This window comes from Ahaetulla prasina, chromosome 7 (assembly GCF_028640845.1).
Source record: "Ahaetulla prasina isolate Xishuangbanna chromosome 7, ASM2864084v1, whole genome shotgun sequence".
Taxonomy (NCBI): Eukaryota; Metazoa; Chordata; class Lepidosauria; order Squamata; family Colubridae; genus Ahaetulla; species Ahaetulla prasina.
The window spans coordinates 36,071,304-36,098,644 of record NC_080545.1 but is presented as its reverse complement, the minus strand read 5'-3'; the positions used below and the strand labels follow the sequence as shown (position 1 = coordinate 36,098,644).

Sequence of the window (27,341 nt, the reverse complement as noted above, 5' to 3'; positions counted from 1 at the left end):
GGTATGCATTCATAGGAACTTCATTTCTGGGTCCTAAGTATTTTGGGAAGAGATCTGTTGTAAAATGGCTACTAAACAACAAACTGTAAGTCAAGCACTACATGTAACAATCATGGCCCATTGAAGTGTACTATAACAGGTATCTTATTAGTGCAACACAGAAGTTCAAGGGCAAAAATGTCCTGCATCACACATGGAATACAAATCCAGTATCTTTCTACAACTCCTTAAAAGCAGCCACAACTTTTTCTAGCTTCAAATAGGTATTTTCCACAGTTACTGTATGATGCCAACCCAAATCCAAGCCTCCAAATTCAAAATATTGCACTGACGTAGTAACTAAATTCTTTCCTTAATCCTTCATCATTTCTTTTGTACTCTCAGATTTGATTGTGCTCTAATTTACTCGTTCATATTCAAACCATGTGGTTAAAGGGCTATTAATAAATCCTTTGAGAATTAAGGGAAAACTACTTAGAATCCTAGAAACATAAGGCCAGAAAGGATTTTGGAGATCTTCTAGTCCAGTGATGGCGAACCTTTTTGGCATTGTATGCCAAAAGTCTGAGCGCGTGAGCGCTGTCACGCTCCCACATGTCAGCACCCATAATGCAACGCACGCCCCCATTTACACATGCAAGCACAACACTCCCCTGCTCCCCCTACGCATGCGCCCTGCACTGTGCATGCGCGCACCCCCCAGCAGGCACTCCCCACTTTTTCCAAGCAGGCTGGCATGCATCTTACCAGAGGACAATTAGGTACCGCCTTGTTTCCTGGTGAGACAGCTGTTCTGGCAGCGCATGGCGCTGCCGAGACGGCCTTGCTCTCAGCACCGCCGGAAAAGCCTCAAACATGCGGCAATGGGGCCCCAACAGGGACAAAGCAGTGGGCACGGCAGCCAGTTGCCCAGCCAGCAAATACTGCCTCGTGTGCCTGAGCCAGCTGGTCGTTCTTGCCCTTCCCTCAGCAGCTGCCAAAGCCTGCTCCCAGTGGGGAGGAGCCCAGGCAAAAGTACCTTGAGTGGCACTTTTCATGAAAAGATGAGATTCAGAAAAGCATGACACAATCATCCTGCCACTTCTATGCTCAAGTATAGCAACAGTTGCCCCCTTTATTTGACAGTGGAAATGCTAGAGGCGATTTCCTATAAAAACTATTTCAGGATTTGTTCCCGATTTCCACCTCCTGCTCTCCGCAAGCACAGCTCTTTAGTCAGATTTCTACCCCCTATAAGCGCGGCCCTTTTAAATGGGGAAATAAGATGGGTGAGAGAATGAACATGTTTAGCATGTTTAGAACATGTTTAGGAATCTTTGGAGTTGCCCAATCATCAGCTGAACAAATTCCAGGTCTAAAGCCACCCCAAACCACATAGCCCGCAAGCAGGGCAGAAGGAAAAGCCCCTCTCTTTCCAGCCTGTCGGACTGGCTCCACCAAAGGCCGCCTCCCAGTCTCGCAGCCAGTGCCCTCTTGAAGTTTCAAGGGCAACAACATGATTTCCATGAACTTGAGCTGAGCAGATCTGCGGCGCTGGACAGGGCACAGCCAGTTCTCATCTCCACCTGTTCAGCCTGTAGCTCCCAGTGGGAAAGATCCCAGGCAAGCCGTGTGTTCAGAGCTTCCCCGGCAGGACCGAGAGCATGGCCATCAGGCAGGGAACGGCGGCTCCCAGTGGGAAGGAGCCCAGGAAAGCCGTGTGTTTGGAGCTTCCCCGGCGGACACATGGCAGGGCCGAGAGTGCTGCCACCAGCCAGGGAACAGCGGCTCCCAGTGGGGAGGAGACCAGGCTATAGGTCATCTGTGCAGGCAGCCCACCACTACCACCCCACCGTCACCGGCTGCTGGTCCAGACCATCCAGGATCACGCAAGAAGCCCACGCGGGCAGGAAGGGAAGTCCCAGCTTACTTTGCTCTGCTCCCTTAGGAGCGATCGCCAGGATCGCCACATCTTTTGGTACTTGCACCTGTTGCTGGTCTTAGCGCGCACATGCACGCCAGAAACCGACCAGCTGGCTGGTGCACATGTGCACCCTGGAAGCAGGAAGATCACCTTCCTGGAGTGCGCATGCACAATGGGTGGCAGCAGGATTCTGGCCTGCTGATGCGCATGAAGCCCAACTGGCCGGCACACTGGAACCTAGAAGAGAAACGAGCGATGGCTCCATGTGCCCGGAGAAATGGCTCAGCGCACCACTTCTGGCACACGTGCCATAGATTCGCCATCACAGTTTTAGTCCAACCTCCTGCCCAAGGCTGAAGACCTTATATCATCCCAAACAAATGGCCGTCCAATCTTTTCTTGAAAACGTCTATTCTACTGATTCATTGTTCTGTCAGGACATTTCTCCTTAATTCCAGTTTGGATCTCTCTTTAACAAGCCTCCACCCATTGCTTCTAGATGTGCCCTCAGGTGCTTTGGAGAATAAATCCACCCCCTCTGTGAATTGAATTTGGTTTAATATTAAGCATTTTCCCAATTCAGAAAGCAGTTAAAGACACATACCGTATAAACTTAGGTTTATATGAAAGCAAAATAATTATATGTCAGATGTATTTAGTATTGATAACCAAATGTAAAATCTCAGATCAATGTTTACAAAAAAGTACAATTAATTTAATATGTCAGTTTATCACTCTTTGATTTTAACCATGGAGATTGCAACATATGTGAACTAAAAGTGCTGTCAACTGCCAATCATCTGATTGCATCTGCATTCAAAGCAAACCTTTCTACCTGTAAGCAAGAGCTCCTGCAAAATGACTTTGAATGTAGGTATCCATAACTGGCCTAAAATGATGAAACTTGTTGTCCTGCAGCAAATTAATTATGTAAACCTAAGGGGAAAAAATGCATATTAGTTTATTTTAGCCAATTTCAAAAATCAAAACAAACACAAAGAATAATAAAATATGCCTTACCAAACAGTCAAATACTTGAGAGCCATACTTTTGAGAATTTTCATCTAAAATCCCAAATAAAGTGTCTAGTGTATCTTGAAGAAACTAAGTGAAGGAAAACAAATTTAAGAACTATATCCTTTGGAAATGTTATTCTTATATTTTATCTCGATGAGAAAAATAAACAGTGCCAATTATATTCACCTTCACTATTTCAGAACCATCAATTTCTTTCAGTTTCGAGAGGCAACCTGCAATTTTTTCTGGGTGAGCTCGCCATTTAAGAAGGTCAAGCATATCTCCTACAAAATAAAGTTTAGCAAAAATACATTTGTAAGCAAACTTTTTATTATATATACATTAATTTTAGAAATAGCCAAAAGGAAAAGGTTATACTGTATATCTAAGTTCCCCTAAATGAAGCCCACGTTTTAAGCTGCATATCTGTATATGCTATTAAAAAAATCGTGGCACTCAATTAATTTTGCCGATATATCCTTCTTTATATATATAACTAAACCATTTTTTTTTCCAAAGAGGAGGCAACAAAATGTACTCCCAGTTTTGAATTTATCAAATATTTCTGGTCTAAAGATCTAATATGTGTTTCTTGTAAACAGGTAATGTCATTTTTAAATTGTTTCAAATAGTGAAATACTTTCCTTCTCTTCTGCAGTGAATTCAAACCATTAACATTCCAAGATAATAGTTTAATTGCCATTATCGGCCAAAGGAAACTTTTGGAACACTAGCCGGAGATCACATTTTGCTTTAGGCCTTGCTCCTCCCACTGTTTCCGTTGTAGTAGTTGCCAGTTGTTGTTGTGCCTTCATCTCTTGTTCCTTGCGTTTAGCAGCAGCTCTTGTCAGCCTTTGTTCTTTTGAGTCTGAACCCGTCGTAGGTATTTCCAACACTTGTAATAAATCTTCTTCCATCACAATCTGTTCTTGTACCTGCTTCACTTCTCTTTCCTTCACTTCCGTCTCCCTTCTTCTAGCTTCCAATGGAGGAAGACTTCCAACTTTTAATACCTCAGCATAAAATTCTCTTGCTTTTCCAATTGTATTGAGACGATGTACTTTCCCTGCATAATATACTATTATACCAGTTGGAATATCCCATCTATATTCAATCTGACGTTTTTTAAGTTCATTCACCAGGAAGGCAAATTCCTTCCTAGCCCTTAACATTTTTGGTGGAATTTCCTTAATATTAAAATATCTTGACCAGCAATCTGAATCTTCTCCCCCTTATATGAGGCTTGCAAAATCTGATTTCTCACTGTTCTATTTGTAAAATAAATAACAACATCCCTTGGCAACTTTTTTTGCCTTGCTATCCAAGAATTCACATGATATATTTTATCAATTTGATAAGCCACATCTGCTGGACGAGCTGCTAATATCTCAGCAAATACTTCAGAAAAAATTTCCCTTAAATTCTCTTCTTTATTCTCTTTCAAACCACGGATTCTTAGAGCAAATTCCATATTTCTATATTGTATCAAAACTATTTCATCATCTGTCTTTTCCATTTTACTTTGAAATTCAGCCATTTTATTTTCTAATTTTGAATTATGTTGCTTAATTTCTTCAACTTCCTCTTCTAATAAAATCACATTTGTTGCCAAACTTTGTACTGCAGTTACAAATCCTTCCTTAATTTCTTTATTTCCCACTTGAATTTCTAATATCTGCTCTTTCATTTCAGACATCTCATCAGTTATTACTTTAAATTTTTCTTGCATAAAGTCTTTTAAATTCTCTTGTACCGCCTCTAAGTTCAATGTTCTAGTCTCTGCTGTATGAGCTGGAGAGGCACCAGCTGATGAAATTCCAGAACCCTTTGTTACAGTAGACTTTAATTGTTTGGCTGTCATCTTCTATAAAATTATTTATTTATTTCCAACTTAATATTCACTTTAAATCTTCTTAACCTCTGAGAAACACAGTCTTTTAAAGCAATATTTAAAAAGAAAATCTCCCCTAGATTCTAGGCAGCAAAGAGTTAAAGAGTTGAAGTAGCAAATAACATGCAATTTACCAGCACCAGACGGCAAACGCTAAAAGTATCACTTTCGCTTTCCACTCGTTAACTTGTTAACAATTCACCTCCATTTTCTTGCTGTTTTCAAGCTTGTTACAAAATAACGGGGAATTGGCTTGGCTACTTGCATAAAGTTCTCCCACTTTCGTTCTGTCCGGTATAATCCTTTATTGTCCAAAATAAATCTCGGTGTTTGGTCGTGGTGATTGGTTCCGCCAAAGCAGAAAAATCCTCGGATCTGGAGCACTTCAATGGCAAAATTTTTAATAATATTCCTCAGAATCCCCTGAGGGATTAAATAAAAATCTAATAAAAATATTTTATCATTTTGGGCAATAAACACAGTAAGGGCAATTTTTTTTTAATCTGAAAGCACTGAATTTAAAAAAACAATCTATAGATGTGCTACTTAAAAAATATTGTGACATTAAAACTGCTACATTTTTAGTCTGCTTACAAACAGGTCAACAGATAATGTATTCATGTATTGAACCAATCAATAGTTTACTAAATATGTTCAGTATCAATATTACTAATATTGAATGATAAAACATATTTGTAATACTGTATTACAAATACCACAATGCCACAAATGGGTTTACACCATGGGTGAAATTCAAAATTTTTCTCTACTGGTTCTGTGGACATGGCTTGATGGGCATGGCAGCGGAAGGATATTGCAAAATATCCACTCACACCTCACTCTGGGGCCAGCCAAAGGTGGTATTTGCTGGTTCTCCGAAACTACTCAAAATTTCCGCTACTGGTTCTCCAGAACTTGTTACAACCTGCTGGATTTCACCCCTGGTTTACACATAAGTATATATGGGAATTAGAAATAGTAAGACAGTGTTCCTGTTTATACCATAGACAAGTCCATTTGTGGATAAGTGGAACCTGATTTGGGGTGTATTTTGGCACTTAAAATTCTTGGCTTATCAACAAGTATATACAGTATACTTACATTAATAAACTCATCTATTACACTGTATTATGCATTATACTTTACCATTTTGTGTGAGTTTAGTTGAACACAGAAAAGATGTAATCCAGAAAGATTCCTTAGTAGATTTTATTGCTTGGTGGTTGTTTGCAAGAAGATGCCCTTTTGAAAAGGGAAATTTGAGGTAGCGACTAGAATCCTGAAAACTAACATTTTCTTCACACTGAGAGAGAACAATTAAAATTGCATTTTAACTCACTATACCTAATTAAATAAAATGCAGCATAGAACTGTCAAGTCTAAAGCCATTAGAAAAACAATCTGCACTGCTAAGTGTATTTTCTAAAATTTTCTTCCTATGTACTTTCTAGATATATCCATTGTTTGCTATGCTTTCAGGATACTTAACTACTGATGATATTTTATTTCTATATCCACTTCCTATGCTCTAAAATTTCCACATCCCTCTTGTCCCATGTTTGATATGTACAAAACTGATATTCAACTTTTTCCTCATGTGTGAGAGAGCTAAATTCATTTATACCCATGTATACATAATGGGTATATATTACCCATGTAATATAAAGAACCAGCAACATAAGTTGGAAAGGATATGATGATAGGACATGTTATACAATGAAAAATCTAGCATTCTTCTGACAGTTGAATCAATCTAGGATTTTTTTACTGAATAAGCTATGTTTTTTCTGGCTTCTTTTTGAAAATACCTTGTGCACAATGAGCTCATGAATCCCATCTGGCAGGGTCCTTCCATTTTCCTGCATCAGAGGGACGAAAGAAAAACCAAACATCTTCTTCTCTCCCTTCTCTTTTGCTGAAACACACATACACATTAAAAATACACCATATTCTAAGCTAGGAATGAAAATAATATAAAATTGCACATATATTTGCAATTAAAGGCCAGAATGCCATGTAATCAATCAAATGTACAGATATATTAATCACACAATACAATTAAGAGATGATCAATTTGATTTCCATTGACTTCAATTAAATTCAGGACTTCTACCATCAGCATGAGAACCAGATTGGTGTAGCCAGTTGGAGGACCTTAGGTCAGCCACTCTCTATCTCGTCCCTATCAAGAAGAAGATGAGGGCAAACCAATTTTAAAAATCTTGCTACAAAAATTGCATGCATTTGTCAAAGCTGGAAGGATATATATCCAGATCACACAATTATACCTATAATTTAATCAATAGCAATAGCACTTAGACTTTTATAACACTTCACAGTGCCTTACGGCCCTCTCTAAGTGGTTTACCGAGTCAGCATATTGCCCCCAGTAATCTGGGTCCTCATTTTACCAACCTTGGAAGGATGAAAGACTGAGTCAACCTTGAGCTGGTAAGAATCGAACTGCTAAACTGCAGGCAACCAGCAGTCAGCAGAATTAGCCTGCAATACCGCATTCTTCAGGATAACTTCAGAATAACTTATTTTTATTTTAGAATTCCATATTTTTCAGAGTATAAGACGCACATTAGTTTTTGGGGAGGAAAACAAGAAAAAAAATCTGCTTCTGCCTACCAGTATCCATCAATATTCATCTGGATAGGGTCCTTGCAGCAAACAGCAAACAGCCTGGTCAGCTTCAGCATGTTATCGCAGCCAGATTCAGCACAAGCAGCTGATTGGTGGCTGGATAGGCCTCCTGGAATCCCACCAATCAGCTGTTGTAGGCTGTGGGGATTGCCATAGCCTATTGCCGCCTCCACTTGTAGTGTTTTTGGCCTCAGTGGATCATGTTTTTAGCCTCTGCGCATCGCGTTTTCAGCCTCCACATGCTCCATTTTAGACCCGTTCCAGGCTGCCAGGATCACCACAGCGCATTGTGGAACCGGCCGAAAATGTGATGCATGGAGGCAAAAAATGGGGTGTTCGGCAGCCAAAAACACGATGTACAGAGGCCAAAAATGTGATATGTTGTTGTGTCTTGCCCGCCCTCAGAGCAGCCGGGGCCTTCTTACCTGCTCCCCAACACTGAGGAATGTATGCCTTCCGGCCCAAGTCCTGGCTCCATGCCCCCACAAACTGCAGAAGAAGGAGCATCTCCCTGCCCCAGCCCTGACTCCATGCCCAGGCAAATGGAGCAGCTAGACCCCTCCCCCTCCTCCACAGCAGGTGAGCCTGAGGAGGGTTTACTCCCAAGAACAGCTGATTGGAGTGACCCTCGCATCAGAAGATTGGAGAGGCGGAGGCAACAGAGGGAAGGGAGGGGCAGGCCTTAATGAGTGCTGAGTCATGGAGCCACACCCCATGGCCTATATAAAGGAGCTACTTTCTGGCAGTCTCTGAGTCAGGCAAAAGTCAAACTTATCTTGCTGAAGTCACTTACTGGTCTCCTGCCTGCTCTGAGGACTTTGCTAGGACTTTGGGCAGAGCTGCAGAGGCAAGCCTGATTCGGATTTCCCGGACCCAGCCGTCAGCGGAGGAGTGGGACACGACATATGTGGAGGCAGCGATTGGAGGCAATGTGCTATGATGATCCTCGCAGCCTAGTATGGGTCTAAAATGGAGCATGCAGAGGCTAAAAACATGACACGTGGAGGCCGAAAATGGTCAGTGGGGGCCACTGGGTGGGCAGGGCTTCAGCAATATTCGGTGTATAAGACCCACAGACATTTCCACCCACTTTTAAGGAGGAGCGGAGTAAGTCTTATACTCCGAAAAATATGGTACATAGGAAACGCATACTGCTATTAAATTAAATATGTTAATATTTATATCCACATTTTTTTTCATTAAAAGATACATTAAAACTGGCTTCTGGGTAGCGCCACCTTTCTCGCTGGGTGCTAATTTATGGCACTCTGCATTGAATATGGTAAAAGCTGGACATAACAACTGATCCCGGCTTGATTTCCCTCTCTGGTTGAAAGAGAGAGAAAGAGCAAGTGGGGGGGGAAATGTGGTAGATTCCCCTAGGGGCTTTGTTTTTGTAATGCAAAGTCCTGCAAAGGTCGAATCCCCTTACCCCTCCCCCAACCTCCAGTATTCACTGCGCTCCTGAAAAAGCAGGAAAAGAGGAAGGTGTCCACTTCTGCTAGCAATTGATTTCTTTTTGTGGTTACTAAAGCAGGTGGAACAAGTGTGAGTGAACAATTATTGGTTTGCAAGTATTTTTGATTTTCTGACTTCTACCCTTTTTTTTTTTTTTTTTAAAGAGAAATTTTCGCCCCCCCTTCAGTTTCGTTTTAGAGAAACTGAAAGCAGAGCGATACATCAAAGGGAGCTTTGCTGTTGAATCGAAACTGAATGGAGATTTTATCTTATTGTGTTTGACTGTGGACTGTTGGATTATATTACGTTGTTTAAGTATTTTACAAGGGGATTCTCAGCAGGAACTTTGTCATGGAGGTTCTTTCAGAAGAATGGATTTGTGACTTTATACAGGACTACACAGAAAGTATGTATTTAATCATTCAAAAATACGAATTGATAAAAAATGGGGACGTTTTGGATGAGAGCTTGGAGCAAATTAATCAGTGCAATTATTCGGAAAATGGAATGGAGGATATACAAATAAAAGTGGATAAATATGAAGATTTGATCGTGAAGAAACAAGGTGTTGTAAAGAAGTTTTCTTTAAATAGTTTGGATGAACTGCCTGAATTTGTGCTACAGGAGATTGTCCCTCAAATGGAAAAGACTCACAAGCTTAATGTTTCCCAAGATTTCTCTTTTTGGACTGATGGAATATACGGCAGTAATTTTTGGATTTTTGGACATAAGGAATTACTAGGAAATATTGTGATTGACTTTTTAAAAGGAGTTACGAAGGAAAGACAGAGATTAATACACCAAAAAAAATGGCAAGAGACAAAAGTATTATTCTTGAAACAAGGTTTTTTTAAAATATTAATAGACAAAAATATTAGTGTCCCGGAAAGACAATTTGTGAGGAATCTGGTTTGGATCTATACTGGATTTTGATGAGGAAGGACTAAAGTTGAATAGATATTGTAATTTTCTGTATTGAAATTTTATAAGGTGTTGCACTAAATTTTAAATAGAATATTTTCAAAAGATCTTATGTAAGAAAGACATGGGGGGGGAAATTATATGGTTATAGAAGTTATAAGGGACATATTTTTTGAATTGGATTGGATTTTTATGCTTTAGTTGGTTTTAAATACTTTAGGATTAATTTGTTCTATTGATTTATATATCTTACTATTGTTATTCTTAATTTTTATTTTTATTTTTTATTTTTTTTGAAGGATTTTGGTTATGTTAGGAGGAAGTCAGAGCTAGAGAGGGAAAATTGGTATAATAGTTTTGGGAGAAAATTTTCTTAGCATATGTTTGTTTTATTTTTAACTATACCTTGTGCTTGTTCCGGGAAGCCAGGGGGGAGGGGGGAGGGTATTAGTGAAGGGAGGGGGGTTGGGGGGAAAGGGGGAAAAAAATTTTCTGTAAAACTTTTTGAATAAAAAAAAAAAAAAGATACATTAAAACTAAAATGGCCAAAGAGAAATTACTTGAAATTTAGATATTGGATTCACTAAAATAATTAGATGATCGAAGTGGCTTAGGGGATTCTATGCAAACCCTTGTACTTTAGGAAATAAAAGAGATTGAAAAGAAAAAGAAATGTAAATCCCCAACCATTCCCATCCACTAAAATCAAAAGGAATTTTTTTTGAGGAAAATTATCTTCTAGCAACTCATTTTGCATCATCCTTTTGGCAACGTTTTTCTCTGTTTTGAATTAAACTGGCAAGAGATTCTAATCCAATATCAGCTATTCTTCCATTTCTCTTTCAATCTGCAACCAGCTGTAAGTGTGAACTGGTTGCCAGGCTTCCTTCATGTGACTGCCAGGAGAGATGCAACATTTTACAATAGATAGAAGCACTCTTTCCCAGGCCATTGTACCTTCCAACAGTCATTAAACAACAAGTCGTTTGGGACTATCTGTACATTTGCCTCTTGGATCATTGGTGTTTAAAAGCATAATTAATCTTCACTCTGCTAAACAAATAATTCCCTCAACACTGTCAAACTATTTACTAAATCTACACTACTATTTATCTTCTCATCGTTTTCATCACCAATCTCTTTCCACTTATGACTGTATGACTAACTTTTTGTTGCTATCATTAAGGGTTAAATTGCAACCTATGACCATCATTTGTGTTGTAAATGCCGGCCTGTTTACCTGGGCTTATCATCTTCATCTGGTTCCAGCTTTATTTGTCCTCTTTGACATCTGGACATCCGTTGGAGGATCCATCTTTTAACGTCTTGCCATCTGGGATGTTACCATCTTAGCACCCTCACCGATTCGTACTTTTCTATGCGTTACGCTGCACATGAACTCTTGCGCCTGCGAGGTGCCCCCGCCTCGCAGGAATGGCCCGTCTCACTACCAAGGGCCGGCCTCAATGACGGGTCTTGGGACCCACAGAGGTGGCATGCGAAGAGGAAGAGCCTTTGGGGTTTTTAGATAGGGCATTTTAAGGGGTGGGAGGTTAGGGCGGGTGTTGGGGTAGCCCGTCGGGAGGAAACCAGTCCCTGCTCGTGGCGATTATTTAGTGGGTTCGGAGGTTATGGGGGGGGAATGTGTTCCTTTCTGTGAGGGTGGTTCCATTTGCACGGTAAGTGGGAGGGGCAGATATGGCGGAAGGAGGGGATCGTATCGGTCTAGGGGGTCACGCGTTCGATGTCTGCAAGCGATCGCGTGCCCCGATCCCTCTGACTTTTCCCGTTCCCCGGATGGTCAAGACCCTCAGAGCCTGGGCCTTCGTCTTATGTTATGCAACGCACGGTCCGTGGCCAATAAGGCCTCCCTAATACACGATCTTATCCAGGGGCGCCATGATCTTATAGGCGTTACGGAGACCTGGTTGGGCACTGAAGGCGTGCCCTGGTCGAAATGTGCCCACGGGTTTCCGTGCATTCCATCAGCCGAGGCCCAGGGTAGGGGTGGGGGTGGCGGTTGCTATTAAAGAGAGTCTAGAGCCGAGGAGACCACTGTACCTCAGATTGCGGTGTGAATCCTCTTTGTGAGATGGGGTCATAGGTGTCAGATGGGCTTGCTGGTCACGTACCTGGCTCCTTGCTGCGTGACAGCTGCCCTGCCTGAGCTCCTGGAGGTGCTTGCCGGGTGGCAGTGGAGACCCCAAACTTTTAGTCATGGGGACTTTAACTTGCCATCTGCCGCTCGCCATCGACAGTGGCTCGGGAGTTCATGGCTTCCATGACGGCCTTGGACCTGACTCAAGTAGTTGATGGCCCCACTCACATCGGGGTGGCACTCTGGATCTTATTTTTATCTCTGGTCAGTGGTTGAAGGATCTGGATTTGAGAGATGTAGACATAGAACCTTTGTCGTGGTCAGATAACTCTCTCCTTCTACTGGACTTTCTGACCTCCACTCAATACCGCAGGGAGACGGAACCACAACGCTGGTTCCGACCCAGGCGCGTGATGGATCCGGCGAGGGTCCGGACGGAGCTTGGGCCACTTCCTCAGGGTCTGGCTCACGGCATGGCTGAGGAACTAGGCGCAGCCTGGAAACGGGCTGCGGCTTGGGCCTTAGACCGTGTCGTGCCTCTGCGGCCTCTGACCCGGCGCAGATCCCAACCGCCCTTGGTTCTCCGAGGAGCTGAGGGGATGAAACGCCGGAGAAGACGCCTAGAGAGCTCCTGGAGGTCTAGCCGCTTAGAAGCTGATCGACACTAGTTAGGTCCTATACTAGGACCTACCTAGTGGCACTGAGGGAAGCGAGGCGCGCTACGCCTCCTCATTGCGCCGGCAGATAACCGCCCAGCCGCCTTTTTCGGGTGACCCGCCCTCCTTCACCAGGGGAGCGGGATGACCCGCTGCAGGGACGTGCTGAGGAGTTTAACGGTTATCTATACGATAAAATCGCTCAGCTCGAGACGGTCTAGACCAAAATTGCGGCGATTCAGATGAGGCGCCTGAGGGTGGTCTTGGTGACATTTGTTGGGATGAGTTTGACCCTGTGGCTCCGAGGACATGGACAGGTTGTTGGGTAGGCTGAATGCCACCACGTGTTTACTGGACCCGTGCCTCCTGGCTGGTGCTGGCCACTCAGGAGGTGACACGAGGCTGGCTCCAGGCGACACGAGTGCCTCCTTGTTGGAGGGAGTCTTCCGCCGCCTTGAAAGAGGCGGTGGTGAGGCCCTCCTCAAGAAGCCCTCCTGACCCGGCTGTCTTAGGTAATTATCGTCGGTCTCCAACCCGCTCGCGAAGGTTGTAGAGAGTATGGTGGCATATCAGTTTCCTCTGCACCTGGATGAAACTGTCTATCTAGACCTGCTCCAGTCCGGTTTCCGCCCGGTTACAGCACGGAGACGGCTTTGGTCGCGTTGGTGGATGATCTCTGGAGGGCCAGGGATAGGGGTTGTTCCTCTGCCCTGGTCCTATTAGACCTCTCAGCGGCTTTCGATACCATCGACTATGGTATCTTGCTGCGCGGTTGGAGGATTGGGAGTGGAGGCACCGTTTATCGGTGGTTCTCCTCCTATCTCTCCGACCGGTCGCAGACGGTGTTGACAGGGGCAGAGGTCGGCCCCGAGGCGCCTCACTTGTGGGTGCCGCAGGGTCGATTCTCTCGCCTTCTGTTCAACATCTATATGAAGCCGCTGGGTGAGATCATCAGTGGCTTCGTGTGAGGTACCAGCTGTACGCTGATGACACCCAGCTGTATTTTTCCACACCGGCCACCCCAATGAAGCTATCAAGTGCTGTCCCGGTGTTTGGAGGCCGACGGGTCTGGATGGGGAGAAACAGGCTCAAGCTCAATCCTCCAAGACTGAGTGGCTGTGGATGCCGGCATCCCGCACAGTCAGCTGAGTCCTCGGCTGACTGTTGGGGCGAGTCATTGGCCCCGATGGAGAGGGTGCGCAATCTGGGCGTTCTCCTGGATGAACGGCTGTCTTTGAAGACCATTTGACGGCCGCTCCAGGAGAGCTTTCACCAGGTTCGCCTTGGTGCGCCAGTTGCGCCTTTCTAGACCGGGATGCCTTATGCACGGTCACCACGCCCGTGACGCCTCGCCTGGATTACTGCAATGCTCTACATGGGGCTCCCTTGAGGGGCATCCGGAGGCTTCAGTTGGTCCAGAACGCGGCTGCGCTGGTGATAGAGGAGCCCTCGGGGCTCCGTGTTACACCTATCCTGCGCAGACTGCACTGGCTACCTGTGGCCTTCCGGTGCGCTTCAAGGTGTTGGTGAACGCTTTAAAGCGCCCATGGCATAGGGCCGGGCTATTTACGGGACCGCCTACTGCTTCCAAATACCTCTCACCGACCTGCGCTCCCACAGAGAGGGACTCCTCAGGGTGCCGCCAGCTAGGCAGTGCTGCTGGCGACACCCAGGGAAGGGCCTTCTCTGTGGGGCTCACCTCTGGAACGAACTCCCCAGGACTTCGTCAACTTCCGGACCTCCGAACCTTTCGTCGCGAGCTTAAAACGCACTTATTCATCTGCGCGGGACTGGATTAGATTTTAAAGTTATTGGTTTTAAGGGGTTTTTTATTATTTATATTGTTTTTAAATTAGGCAATAGAATAAGTTTTTTAATTGTTGTTTTTTAATTTGTATTTATATGTATTTTAACTGCCTGTGAACCGCCCTGAGTCCTTAGGGAGATAGGGCGGTATATAAATTTGAAAAATAAAAATAAAAATAAATAAATAAATGTTGTACCTTTGATGTATTTTTTTTCTTTTTTTCTTTTTCTTTTATGTACACTGAGAGCATATCCACCAAAACAAATTCTTCGTGTGTCCAATCACACTTGGCCAATAAAATTCTATTCTATTTATTAATCTTCAGTTACAGGTGACCATACATTTATTTTTGTGGAATATTCTAATTCAAAGCTCCTGTTTCAGTGCATACTTGGGTTTAGAATAGAACAGAATAGAATAGAATTTTTATTGGCCAAGTGTGATTGGACACACAAGGAATTTGTCTTGGTGCATATGCTCTCAGTGTACATAAAAGAAAAGATACGTTCATCAAGGTACAACATTTACAACACAATTGATGGTCAATATATCAATATAAATCATAAGGATTGGCAGCAACAAGTTATAGTCATACAGTCATAAATGGAAAGAGATTGGTGATGGGAACTATGAGAAGATTAATAGTAGTGCAGATTCAGTAAATAGTTTGACAGTGTTGATGGAATTATTTGTTTAGCAGAGTGATGGCCTTCGGGAAAAAACTGTTCTTGTGTCTAGTTGTTCTGGTGTGCAGTGCTCTATAGCGCTTTGAGGGTAGGAGTTGAAACAGTTTATGTCCAGGATGTGAGGGATCTGTAAATATTTTCATGGCCCTCTTCTTGATTCGTGCAGTATACAGGTCCTCAATGGAAGGCAGGTTGGTAGCAATTATTTTTTCTGCAGTTCTAATTATCCTCTGAAGTCTGTATTTTTCTTGTTGGGTTGCAGAACTGAACCAGACAGTTATAGAGGTGCAAATGACAGACTCAATAATTCCTCTGTAGAACTGAATCACAGCTCCTTGGGCAGTTTGATCTTACTGAGTTGGCACAGAAAGAACATTCTTTGTTGTCCTTTTTTAATGATGTTTTTGATGTTAGCTGTTCATTTTAGATCTTGCGATATGATAGAACCTAGAAATTTGAAGGTTTCTACTGTTTATATATATATATATATATATATATATATATATATATATATATATATATATATATATATATATATATATATATATATATATATATATGCCCGTATTAGAGCCTTTCCTCAACCAGCAGGTATGAAGAACATTTTTGGGGGGGGGGCGTAGCGAAACGGCAGCAAATTCAATCTTTGGATCTGCAGCTGATGTTTTTTCCGGCACGATGGTCCCTGGAGGGACAGTGACTGGATAGGACACTTCCTGCTGGTCTCGGGGATACCGCCAAATCCCCCATCAACCCAGGAGAAGTCCTTTTTCGTGCCGTTTTAAACCAGCCCAGGCTGACAAAGCTGGGACAGCTCCTAGACGGAAGAGCGGAAGAAACGTGCTTGCTGGGTGAGAAGCTTTCAATTAACAAGAACTTTTAAAAACATCCTAAGACTTGGAAGGAACAAAATACTTAAGACTATAAGTAATTGAATATTTAAGAAAGAATATCTTTTTAAATGTTGGCTTTTTTGGATTCTTTTCTGGGAACATTTTCATTTTGTATTTAAACTGTGAGGATTGATTTTTTATTCCCTCTTTCTTTTTGCCTGTTGTGTTGGAATTGAGAATGTTTTTATTGGAGTTTTTCTAGGGGAAGTTTTAAATTTTATTATATTCCCTTATTAATTTTATACCTAATTATTTGGCCAATTTTTCCTTTTGTGGTTTTTTTTCTCTTTTCCTCTTTCTCTTTCTTCTTTTTTTATTTTGGGTTTGAAGGAGGAGGCAGACAGGAAGAGGGAGAGAGAAGGGTTCAATCAGACTACTATCTACTGACTGTACTTTTATTGTAACAAAGGACTGATATATTGTTATACTTTCCCCAGAGCTTTAACCTTGAACTTCTTGAGATACTGAGATAGAACACTGAACTGTTTATGCAGGTGGTCTATTTTATATTGTAAATTGGAACAGCTTGTAAGGGAAGGGAAGAAGACAAGGGGAAAGTTTCTTTTGTTTTTATATCCCTTGTTGTATGAAAGTTTAAGGAAAGAACTTAAAGAGAGTTCTCATAAAAATCCTCTTTATTTCTGTTTTTTGGTTTTTTTATACATATCCTCCCTCCAATATTTTTTACTTTTTATTTTTGCATCCTACCTTCACCCTTTAAGAACAATTTTTGTATATGTATCTTATTATTATTATTATTTTCTTTTTCTACACATTTGGGCCTTTTTCTCTTTTCTTTTCTTTTTTTTTTGAGATTAATTCGAGTTGGATTAAGACAGAAGAGTCTGAAGACTTTTTTTCTTTTTTCCCCTTCTTGCTGCACAACTTTGGCGATTTGGATTATAATTTGGAGTTTCAGAGTTGGCACTTTTATATACAAAAATGAGCAAAAAAGCAACAGCGATTCCTGCCCCCTCTTCCTCACCAGCAGGATCTCAAAGAACAATACCAGCATTATTTATACAGGAAAAGGAAAGGGAAAGGGATTCTTCTCTTCAGCTTATTTTGCAGGGGATAGAAGAGATCAAGCAAAAGATGGGAAAAAAAGATGAAAAAGTAGAAGATATGCAACAGATGCTGAAAAATTATGAGGATAGACTTCAGAAAGTAGAGGAAAGAGACCAAAACATTCAAAATATCGACAGTAGATTGGAAGTGATAGAAAAGGAGCAAGGTGGAGCCTTAGGTTGGGAGATTGATAAAGCAGAATTTTTTTTGAGATTTCAAAATATAGAAGAAGAGAAGGGTGAAAATTTGGCTGATAAAATGGTAGAAATATTGGCTGGACTTTTGGAACTTAGTAAGGAAAAGGCACTTGATGGAATTGATGAGATTTTTAGAGTACATACAAGATATGCAGCAAGAAACAATCTTTCTAGGGAAGTCCATATAAGATTTACTAAAAAATCATTTAAAGCACAAATTCTACAAGCAGCAAGAGAGAAGACAATGCAATACAACGGCAAAGAAATCATTGTTTTGAAACAAGTTCCTAGAAGGGTAAGAGAATTAAGAAGAGAATACCAATTTTTGTCCAAGGCTTTATTGCAGAAAGGTGTGGATTATATAGATGGTTGGCGCCAGAGGGCCTGTTTTTTACATGGCAACAGCAAAAATATAGAATTGATACAATAGATAAAGCCAAGGACTTTTACGCAGAATTCTTCAATGACAAAGGAAAGATAAGCACTGAAGTTTCACTGATTAAATGTCAAGAGTCAGAGTTAGCGGCTTTATTACAAAAAGAAGAAGGAGCTGTAGGTGGCACGATTGAAGTTAAGCCTCGTCGTGAACCAAGATCGACAAAAGCGATAAACCCTAACTATAAAACACAGAAATGGAGGAGAGGAAATTGATATCAATAAACATTAATGGATTAAATTCAGCAATTAAGAGGAGGAAAATATTTCATAAATTAGAAAAATTGAAATTGGATATAATATGCTTGCAAGAAATTCATATTAAAAAACAACATGAACAAATATTAACACAATCAAAATTGGGGAAAGTACATACATCATTACCACAATGTAAGAAAAGAGGTATAGCCATATATATAAAAGAGCCTATTAGGGCAAATTTAGTATATTCTGACGAGAATGGTAGAATTTTGATACTGGAAACAATTGATGACAATAAAAAAATACTTTTAATAGCAATATATGCTCCAAACGACAATCAAGAAGAGTTCTACAGGAAACTCCACAGAAAGATTGTTGAATTGGATTATGAAAATATATGTATCCTTGCTGTTGATGTAAAGAGGGATTATAAAACTCAGAAAACAATTGGGCAAAATAGAAAGACCCTCCCAAAGTCCTGTTTTAAAATGGTGGAGGAAATGAATTTGAAAGATGTATGGAGAGAAAGGAATCAGCATAGTAGACAATATAACTTTTACTCAAGTAGACATTTATCCTGGTCTAGAATAGATATGATATGGATGACAACAGAAATGAGCTTCAATGTAAGAAAAATTGATATAGAAGCCAATACCTGGGCAGACCACAGCCCTATGATGTTGATATGGAAAGGCCAAAGGAAAAGATCTAGATAGACTTTAAAAACGATGATTCTAAAAGATAGAGAACTTATACAAAAAATAGAGAAAGAACTGACCTTTTTCTTCAAAGAAAACAAAAAAGAAGATACCTCAATACAAAACCATTGGGATGCGATGAAAGCATATGTAACAGGTTTGTTCATAGACTATGTAGGGAAAAGGAACCATAAGAAAAAACAAACCTTTAAAATATTAGAAAATGACTTTAAAAAATGCGAACACGAATTACAAAGATTTCCAGAGAAGATAGATATTAAGATGAGAATGGATTTAATTAAACAAAAAATGGCTTTGATTGAAAAGGAAGAGTTAGCACAAAAAATCAAAGGGGCAAAACAGAATTATTTTGAAAATGCTAACAAGCCAGGTAGATGGCTAGCTTATAAACTTAAAAAAGAGAAAGAAAAACATAGAATTTCACATCTAGAAGATTGCAACAGCCAGATTCAATTTATGAACGAAGAGAAGAAAAGAATTGTTCAGAATTTTTATACGCAATTATATAAAGAAGAGGGAATCGATAAGGAAAATGTGAAACAATAGTTGAATAAAGCAAATTAACCTCAGATTCCTAAAGATATTGAAGTTATGTTGGAGGGAAATATAACAATGATGCAAGCGCTGAAAAAAAAAAAGGGAAAGCTCCAGGCCCAGATGGATTGCCAGTTGAATACTATGTGACATTTCAAGAACAACTGGGTCTCCCATTTTTAGAGATTATGAATGAAGTGATGCAGAAAGGGAAAATACCTGAGACTTGGATAGAGGCTTACATTACTTTGATTCCAAAAGAGGACTCTAACTTAAATCAAGTTAAAAATTACAGACCTATATCCTTGTTGAACTCAGACTATAAAATATTTGCTTTAATACTTGCAGAACGTCTCAAAAGATATTTGAGTGAATTTATACATTCGGATCAAAATGGATTTCTGCCTAAAGGATAAATTAGGAATAATATGAGAGTAGTCTTGGATACTTTAGAATATTATGAGGCTCATCCCGAAAAACAGATGGCGTTGATCTTTTTAGATGCACAAAAAGCATTTGACAACGTTAATTGGCATTTTATCTTCCTACAACTGAAGCAAATGGGCTTCGGTGAAAGGTTTATTAAAGCAATAGAAACTATATACTATAAACAATCAGCTAAGATAATGATAAATGGTGAATTGACGGATGCGATTCAAATTGGAAAAGGTACAAGATAAGGCTGTCCACTGTCACCGCTGCTGTTTTTGTTGACCTTGGAAGTATTAAACAGAAATATTAGAGAGGAAAGGGGAATAAAAGGTATGAAAATTCAGAAGGAAGAATACAAACTTCAAACTTTTGCTTTTTGATTTGGTTTTTATTATTGAGGATCCTTTGGAATCTATAATTTGTTTGTTAGAAAGAATTGATGAATATGGGAAAGTGGCAGGCTTGAATTTTTTATTATTATTATTATTATTATTATTATTATTATTATTATTATTATTATTATTATTATTATTATTATTATTATTTAGATTTTTATACCGCCCTTCTCCCGAAGGACTCAGGGTGGTTTACAGCCAATATAAAACAATGACAATTTACAACTAAAACAGAGATTAAAAAACTTATTATATAATTGGCAAAATTTAAAACATTTAGACCTAAAAACCCCTAAAATTTGTATTAAATATAAATTAAAATTCAATCCCTATTAAAATATTAAAATTTAAAATTTAAGCCAGTCCCGCGCGAATAAACAAATACGTCTTCAGCTTGCGGCGAAAGGTCCGAAGGTCAGGCAATTGGCACAAGCTAGGGGGAAGTTTGTTCCAGAGGGTAGGAGCCCCCACAGAGAAGGACCTTCCCCTGGGGGCCGCCAGCCAACATTGCTTGGCGGACGGCACCCTGAGAAGTCCCTCTCTGTGTGAGCGTACGGGTCAGTGGGAGGCGTGTGGTAACAGTAGGCGGTCCCGTAAGTACCCTGGCCCTAAGCCATGGAGCGCTTTAAAGGTAGTAACCAAAACCTTAAAGTGCACCCGAAAGACCACAGGCAGCCAGTGCAGCCTGCGCAGGAGTGGTTTTACATGGGAGCCGCGTGCGGCTCCCTCTATCACCCGCGCAGCTGCATTCTGAACTAACTGGAGCCTTTGGGTGCACTTCAAGGGGAGCCCCATGTAGAGAGCATTGCAATAATCCAAGCGAGAGGTGACAAGAGCATGAGTGACCGTGCATAAGGCATCCCGGTCAAGGAAGGTGCGCAACTGGCGAACCAAGCGAACCTGGTAAAAAGCTCTCCTGGAGACAGCCGTCACATGATCTTCAAACGACAGCCATCCATCCAGGAGAACACCCAAGTTGCGCACCCTTTCCACTGGGGCCAATGACTCGCCCCCAACAGTCAGCTGTGGCTGCAGCTGGCTGTACCAGGGTGCCGGCATCCACAGCCACTCCGTCTTGGAGGGATTGAGCTTGAGCCTGTTTCTCCCCATCCAAACCCGTACGGCTTCCAGGCACTGGGACAGCACTTCGATGGCTTCGTTGGGGTGGCCCGGGGTGGAAAAGTACAGCTGCGTATCGTCAGCGTACAGTTGGTAACTCACCCCAAAGCCACTGATGATCTCGCCCAGCAGCTTCATATAGATGTTGAACAGGAGAGGCGAGAGAATCGACCCCTGCGGCACCCCACAAGTAAGGCACCTCGCGGTCGATCTCTGCCCCCCTGTCAACACCGTCTGCGACCAGTCAGAGAGATAGGAGGAGAATCACCGATAAACGGTGCCTCCCACTCCCAAGCTCCCCAACCGGTGCAGCAAGATACCATGGTCGATGGTATCAAAAGCCGCTGAGAGATCTAATAGGACCAGGGCAGAGGAACAATCCCTGTCCCTGGCCCTCCAGAGATCATCCACCAACGCGACCAAAGCTGTCTCCGTACTATATCCGGGCCGGAAGCTGGACTGGAACGGGTCTAGATAGACAGTTTCATCCAGGTATTGGGGTAGCTGACATGTCACCACACTCTCTACAACCTTCGCAACAAAGTGAAGGTTGGAGACCGGACGATAATTTCCCAAAATAGTTGGGTCCAGGGAAGGCTTCTTGAGGAGGGGTCTCACCATCGCCTCCTTCAAGGCGGCAGGGAAAACCCCTTCCAACAAGGAAGCATTAATGATCCCCCGGAGCCAGCCTCGTGTCACCTCCTGTGTGGCCAGCACCAACCAGGAGAGGCACGGGTCCAGTAAACATGTGGTGGCGTGCAACCTCCCCAACAACCTGTCCACGTCCTCGAGAGCCACAGGGTCAAACTCATCCCAAACAATCTCAACAAGACAAGTCTCCGCCCTCTCACCTGGATCATCCCAATTTTAATAGAGACAAAACAAAAATTTTGACAAAAAATACGTTGATAAAGCAAAAAAAAAAAAAAGAGTTGGTTGAACGTTCTGGGATGCAGATTGCAAATAAAGTTAAATATTTGGGGCTATATCTTACTCCAAGGTGTAGCACTTTAAAAGAAAATAATTATGGTAAACTCAAACAGCAGATTATGGCAGATTTGACTAAGTAGGAACACCTACAATTGTCTTTGTTGGGAAGAATATCAACAATTAAGATGAATAGAATTCTGTATTTGTTTCAGACTATACCTATTAAATTGACCAGAGGGTACTTTGAGGAGCTGAAGTATATTTGGCAAGGGAAAAAAGCAAGGATAAAAATAAAATTATTACAAGAGAGGCGGTTTTGGGCTACCCAATTTGGAACTATATTATCAAGCAGTGAATAAGATGTGGATTAAAGAAGGGATAACCCTAAAAATAATAGAATATTAACTCTGGAAGGCCATGATTTGTTGTTGGGATGGCAACATGGTATGGACAAGCTAAATCACAGGGCTATTTTAGTCAGAGAAACATTGTTATTAAATTGGGAAAAGATTAAGAAAAGTCACTTCTTAAAAATTCCAATGTGGGCTTCACCCATTGAGGCATTCTCTTACTCAATAACATTCAAAAAGGAACATATTGTTAGATATAATGAATTGTTGAATGAAAAGGGTGAGTTAAAATCCAAATTAGAATTAGAGGCAGAGGGTATAACAATGAATTGGTTTGCATACTTGCAAATACAATCCAGATATGATAATGGTGTTAAAACAGAAGGCTTTTATAATAACCTAACGAGTTTTGATGAGATTTTAACAGGTTCAGATGACAACCTGATAAAGAAACTGTATGGATACTTACTAGAGGTGAAGTTAGAGGAAGAACAGGTTAAAGAGACAATGATTGCTTGGGGGAGGAATTTTGGTCATGGGATAGATCTAGATGACTGGCAGAAATTGTGGATGTATAATTATAAAATGACAATGTCGACAGCATTTAAAGAGAATTTGTATAAGATGTTTTACAGGTGGCATCTACCCCTGACGAGAATTGCTAGAATGTCTAAGGACAAATCTGAAAAATGTGGGAAATGTCATCAGATACCTGGATCATATTACCACATGTGGTGGACATACATTGAAGCTAAAAGATATTGGACTAAAATACACATGTGGCTGGAAAAAAATGATTAAAAAGCATATTGACTTTAAGCCAGAAATCTTTCTGTTGGGAATTATACCGGAGATATATACTAGAGATATAAAATATTTGATCGTGAATATTACTACAGCAGCTAGGATTGTATTTGCAAAAAATTGGAAAAATGAAAAGTTACCTTTGCAATATGAAATAATTAGAAAAATGTTGGAATGTGCAGAGATGAGTAAATTAACATTTGAAATTAGAGAACAAGAAGATAAACAATATTATAAAATATGGGATTTATTCTATAATTGGTTAAATGGAAAGATATGTTAGGAAAGATATGTTAGATATGTCCTCTAACTTCACCTCTAATAAGTATCCATACAGTTTCTTTATCATGAATATAAGATATATGTATGGAAGAGATGATTATTTTGTGAATGCACAGGAAGATATGTTAACACCCTTACAGCACGTTGTAATGGAATTGATTTAATAAAATTTTTCAAAAAAAAAAGAACTTTTTTTAAAAATGTACATTGTAATTTAAAATCACTACCACTTCTGAATAGGTCTTACTGGAACAGTGGCGGAATTCAAACCGAAGGTGTGCTCCCCTGAATTTATCCACTGGAATAGGTAGTTTCAGCAGCTCAGCCCACCTGGGACTGTTGTTATGATACAATACAAAAGAATGGAATTCAGAGGCTGGTGGCTCTCCAGAGCCGAAGGAGATAAAATCCTTAAAAAGAAAGCATTAAAAAAAAACCAAATTACTTCAGTTGTATAACCAATGGTCAGTATTTTGAAAGATCTACACTAAACAGAACAAAACATTTTGTTTTCCATGGACTTTTGAAAGGCAAAACAGAGGCAAAGACAGAGAGTGAAATAAATTTAATTTACGTACCAGTAAGGGCAGGAAAAATGCTCATTATTCACTCAGTAAGAAAGCATAAAGGGAATCCTTTATCATGGTCTAAGGTATTATCTCATTCATCAACCTATCATGCCCAAATGTCTATGGAGATTCTCAGTCATTCAGATCATGGTTGTCCCAAAGGTGCTTTTTCAAGAAGCAACTGGACTTTCTGGTTTTCTCTGAAGATGTTTCACTTCTCATCGAAGAAGCTTCTTCTGCTCTCTTCAGTTGAAGAAACTTCTTGGATGAGAAGCGAAAGTTTTTCAAAGAATAACCAGAAAGTCCAGCTGACTCTTGAAAAAGCACCTTTGGGACTACTGTGTCCAATATTTCCTTTGGGCATGGGCCATTATATCATTTTCAGTGTTTCTCATTTTACATTTATTTTTCATTAACTTATTTTGTCTGCAGCTTTAATATTAGATTTATTGCAACTTACTGCATTGCTGTATTTTATATATATATATTATGCAAAAGAATTCTGTAAAAATGTTATATCAGGTTTTCCAATTGGGGAAGTATATTCATTCATTCATTCATTCATTCATTATACATATCCACCCACCTTACACATTCACTCTATGACGATTCTGGTTATTTCTCTGAAATTCACTATACCACAATAAGTCTTTTTTTCTTTTCATTTATTCAAAATACCAATAATGCAAACTCAAGAAACCAGTAAATCCTTTTGTGTGTGTGTGAGAGAGAGTAATTTGTCTAATATAATTGCTTTTCAATTATGTGAAACATTTACTTAATGGTTCATTTCAGTTTTCATTTAAATACTATTCTTCTCTTTGAAAAAATCCAGAGGTAGGGAAAACATCTTGTAGCTGATAAAGACAAGCCTGGAGGAAATAATGTGATCATCTGAACCAGTTTTTGATTCTTTTGTAATAGTCCTTGACTTACAACAGTTCATTAAGTGACAGTTCAACGTTACACCAGCCCTGATAAAGTAACACAACTATTTTTCACAATTACAACTATTGCAGCACCAGTGGTGGGTTTTAAAATTTTCGCTACAGGTTTGGTGGGCATGGCTAGGTGGGGGCAGCATGTGACTGAGAGGGCGTGGCCAACTTGATATCACTCACACCCACTCAAACACATGGCGCCCCCCCACCTAGCCACACCCACAGGAAAAGGTAGTAATTTTTTTGGAATTTCCACCTATCTATCCCCGCCCTCCCTTTGCCAGTCACTTCCCTTTCCCCTCCTTTAGTGGCCCTGACCTAGCTCCACTTCTCCCCCACCACCATCTCTTTGTTCGGGCTGCTTATCTTCTGTGCCCCCCAGCCAACCACCGCTGCTGGAAAGCAGCTGGCAAAGTACCGGAGGTTGCGGAAAAAGCTGCTGCTGTCACCGCCATTTTATTTGCACATGTGCATCCCATTGGACTTGCAAGGCAATGGGATGTACATGTGCGAAGAACATGGCGGTGACAAACATAGCGGGTGGGGCAAGTGAGTGGCAACCGGGGGACCTGTTCGGGGCGTGGCCAGCCAGCCATCGCTACTGATTCGGCAACCTTGGCCAAATTTCCACTAACAGTTCATGCAAACTGGTGCGAACTGGTTGAATACCACCTCTGTGCAGCACCCCCATGGTCACATGAATAAAATTGAGATGCTTGGCAACTGACTCATATTTATGATGGCTGCAGTGTCTAAGGGTCATGTGATTACCTTTTATAACCTTTTGACAAGCAAAGTTAATTGGGAATCCAGATTCACTTAAAAACTGTGTTACTAACTTAACAACTGTAGTAATTCACTTAACAACTGTTTCAAGAAAGATTGTATAATGGGAAAAAACTCACTTTTAACTTTTCATTTAGCAACAGAAATTGTGATTGTAAATCAAGGACTACCTGCATTTATTATTCTTCAAAAATCCAGTTTAGGAGAATGTTGCTCTAAGGCAGTGGTTGGATGTGGGCAGAATTAGACCTGTGCCCTGTGGAAAGTGGAGTTCACTTTGGGCATGCATGAGGGATTTGTGCACAAGTCCACTGAGTGAACATGATCACAGACTTCTTCATTAGCTGATAAGACTGCCAGCTCCAAAGATGTACCTGGTTAATATTATGGCAACGAGGAAGGTCACTTTCAAGGTAACAGATTTACGTTCAGTTTGAATGGATGATTTGTAACATTTTCAGAATCAGGTGAAAACCTTAGATGGGGACATTATATGAGGAGGGACTCTAGTAGCATGTATATTTTGATTTATGGGCATTGAGAGACATAATCCCTCAGAGTGTGTTGGTTACAGATTGTTGGCTTGACTGGAAAACTGCATGGCTCATGGGAAATCAATGGACAAATGCACTAACATCCGTCATTCCCTGAGGATCTGGCCCACGGCACGACTGAGGAACTGGTCGCGGCCTGGGGCCTTGGACCGTGTCGTGCCTTTGCGGCCTCTGACCCGGCGCAGATCTCGTCCGGCCCATTGGTTCTCCGAGGGGCTGAGGGAGATGAAACGCCGGAGAAGACGCCTGGAGAGCACCTGGAGGTCCAGTCGCTCCGAGGCTGATCGGACACTAGTTAGGTCCTATTCTAGGGCCTACCTAGTGGCAATGGGGGAGGTGAGGCGTTCCTACGCCTCCACCCTCATTGCGTCGGCAGATAACCGCCTGGCCGCCCTGTTTTGGGTGACCCGCTCCCTCCTTCATCAGGAGGTGCGGGATGACCCTTTGCAGGGACGAGCCGAGGAGTTTAGTGGTTATCTATACGATAAAATCGCTCAGCTCCGGGACGGTCTGGACCGAATTTGGGATGATCCAAGCGTCTTGTTGAGCTCGTTTGGGATGAGTTTGACCCTGTGGCTCCCGAGGACGTGGACAGGTTGTTGGGGAGGCTTCACACCACGACATGTTTACTGGACCCGTGTCCTTCCTGGCTGGTACTGGCCACTCAGGAGGTGACACAAGGCTGGCTCCAGAGGATTATCAACGCTTCTTTGCGGGAAGGGGTCTTCCCCGCCGCCTTGAAGAAGGCGGTGCTGAGACCCCTCCTTAAGAAGCCCTCCCTGGACCCAGCTATGTTAGGTAATTATCGTCCTGTCTCCAACCTTCGCTTTGTTGCGAAGGTTGTAGAGAGTGCTGTGGCGCGACAGCTACCCCAATACCTGGATGAAGACGTCTATCTAGACCCGTTCCAGTCCGGCTTCCGACCCGGATACAGCACGGAGACAGCTTTGGTCGCATTGGTGGATGATCTCTGGAGGGCCAGGGACAGGGGTTATTCCTCTGCTCTGGTCCTATTAGACCTCTCGGCGGCTTTTGATACCATCGAC

The 27,341-nt window shown here is 41.5% G+C and overlaps 1 protein-coding gene across 1 annotated transcript in view; it reads right to left on the bottom strand.

Annotated features, from left to right (window-relative positions):
* Positions 1-27,341, bottom strand: part of DOCK4 (dedicator of cytokinesis 4) — a 931,895-nt gene that overhangs the window by 480,356 nt on the left and 424,198 nt on the right. The window contains exons 15-20 of the mRNA XM_058189675.1: positions 23,693-23,855; positions 6,620-6,726; positions 5,958-6,114; positions 3,107-3,204; positions 2,924-3,007; positions 2,739-2,839 (exon numbers count right to left, since the gene is read on the bottom strand). Coding sequence (XP_058045658.1) covers positions 2,739-2,839; positions 2,924-3,007; positions 3,107-3,204; positions 5,958-6,114; positions 6,620-6,726; positions 23,693-23,855 — 710 coding nt within the window. The remainder of the gene's footprint in view (positions 1-2,738; positions 2,840-2,923; positions 3,008-3,106; positions 3,205-5,957; positions 6,115-6,619; positions 6,727-23,692; positions 23,856-27,341) is intronic.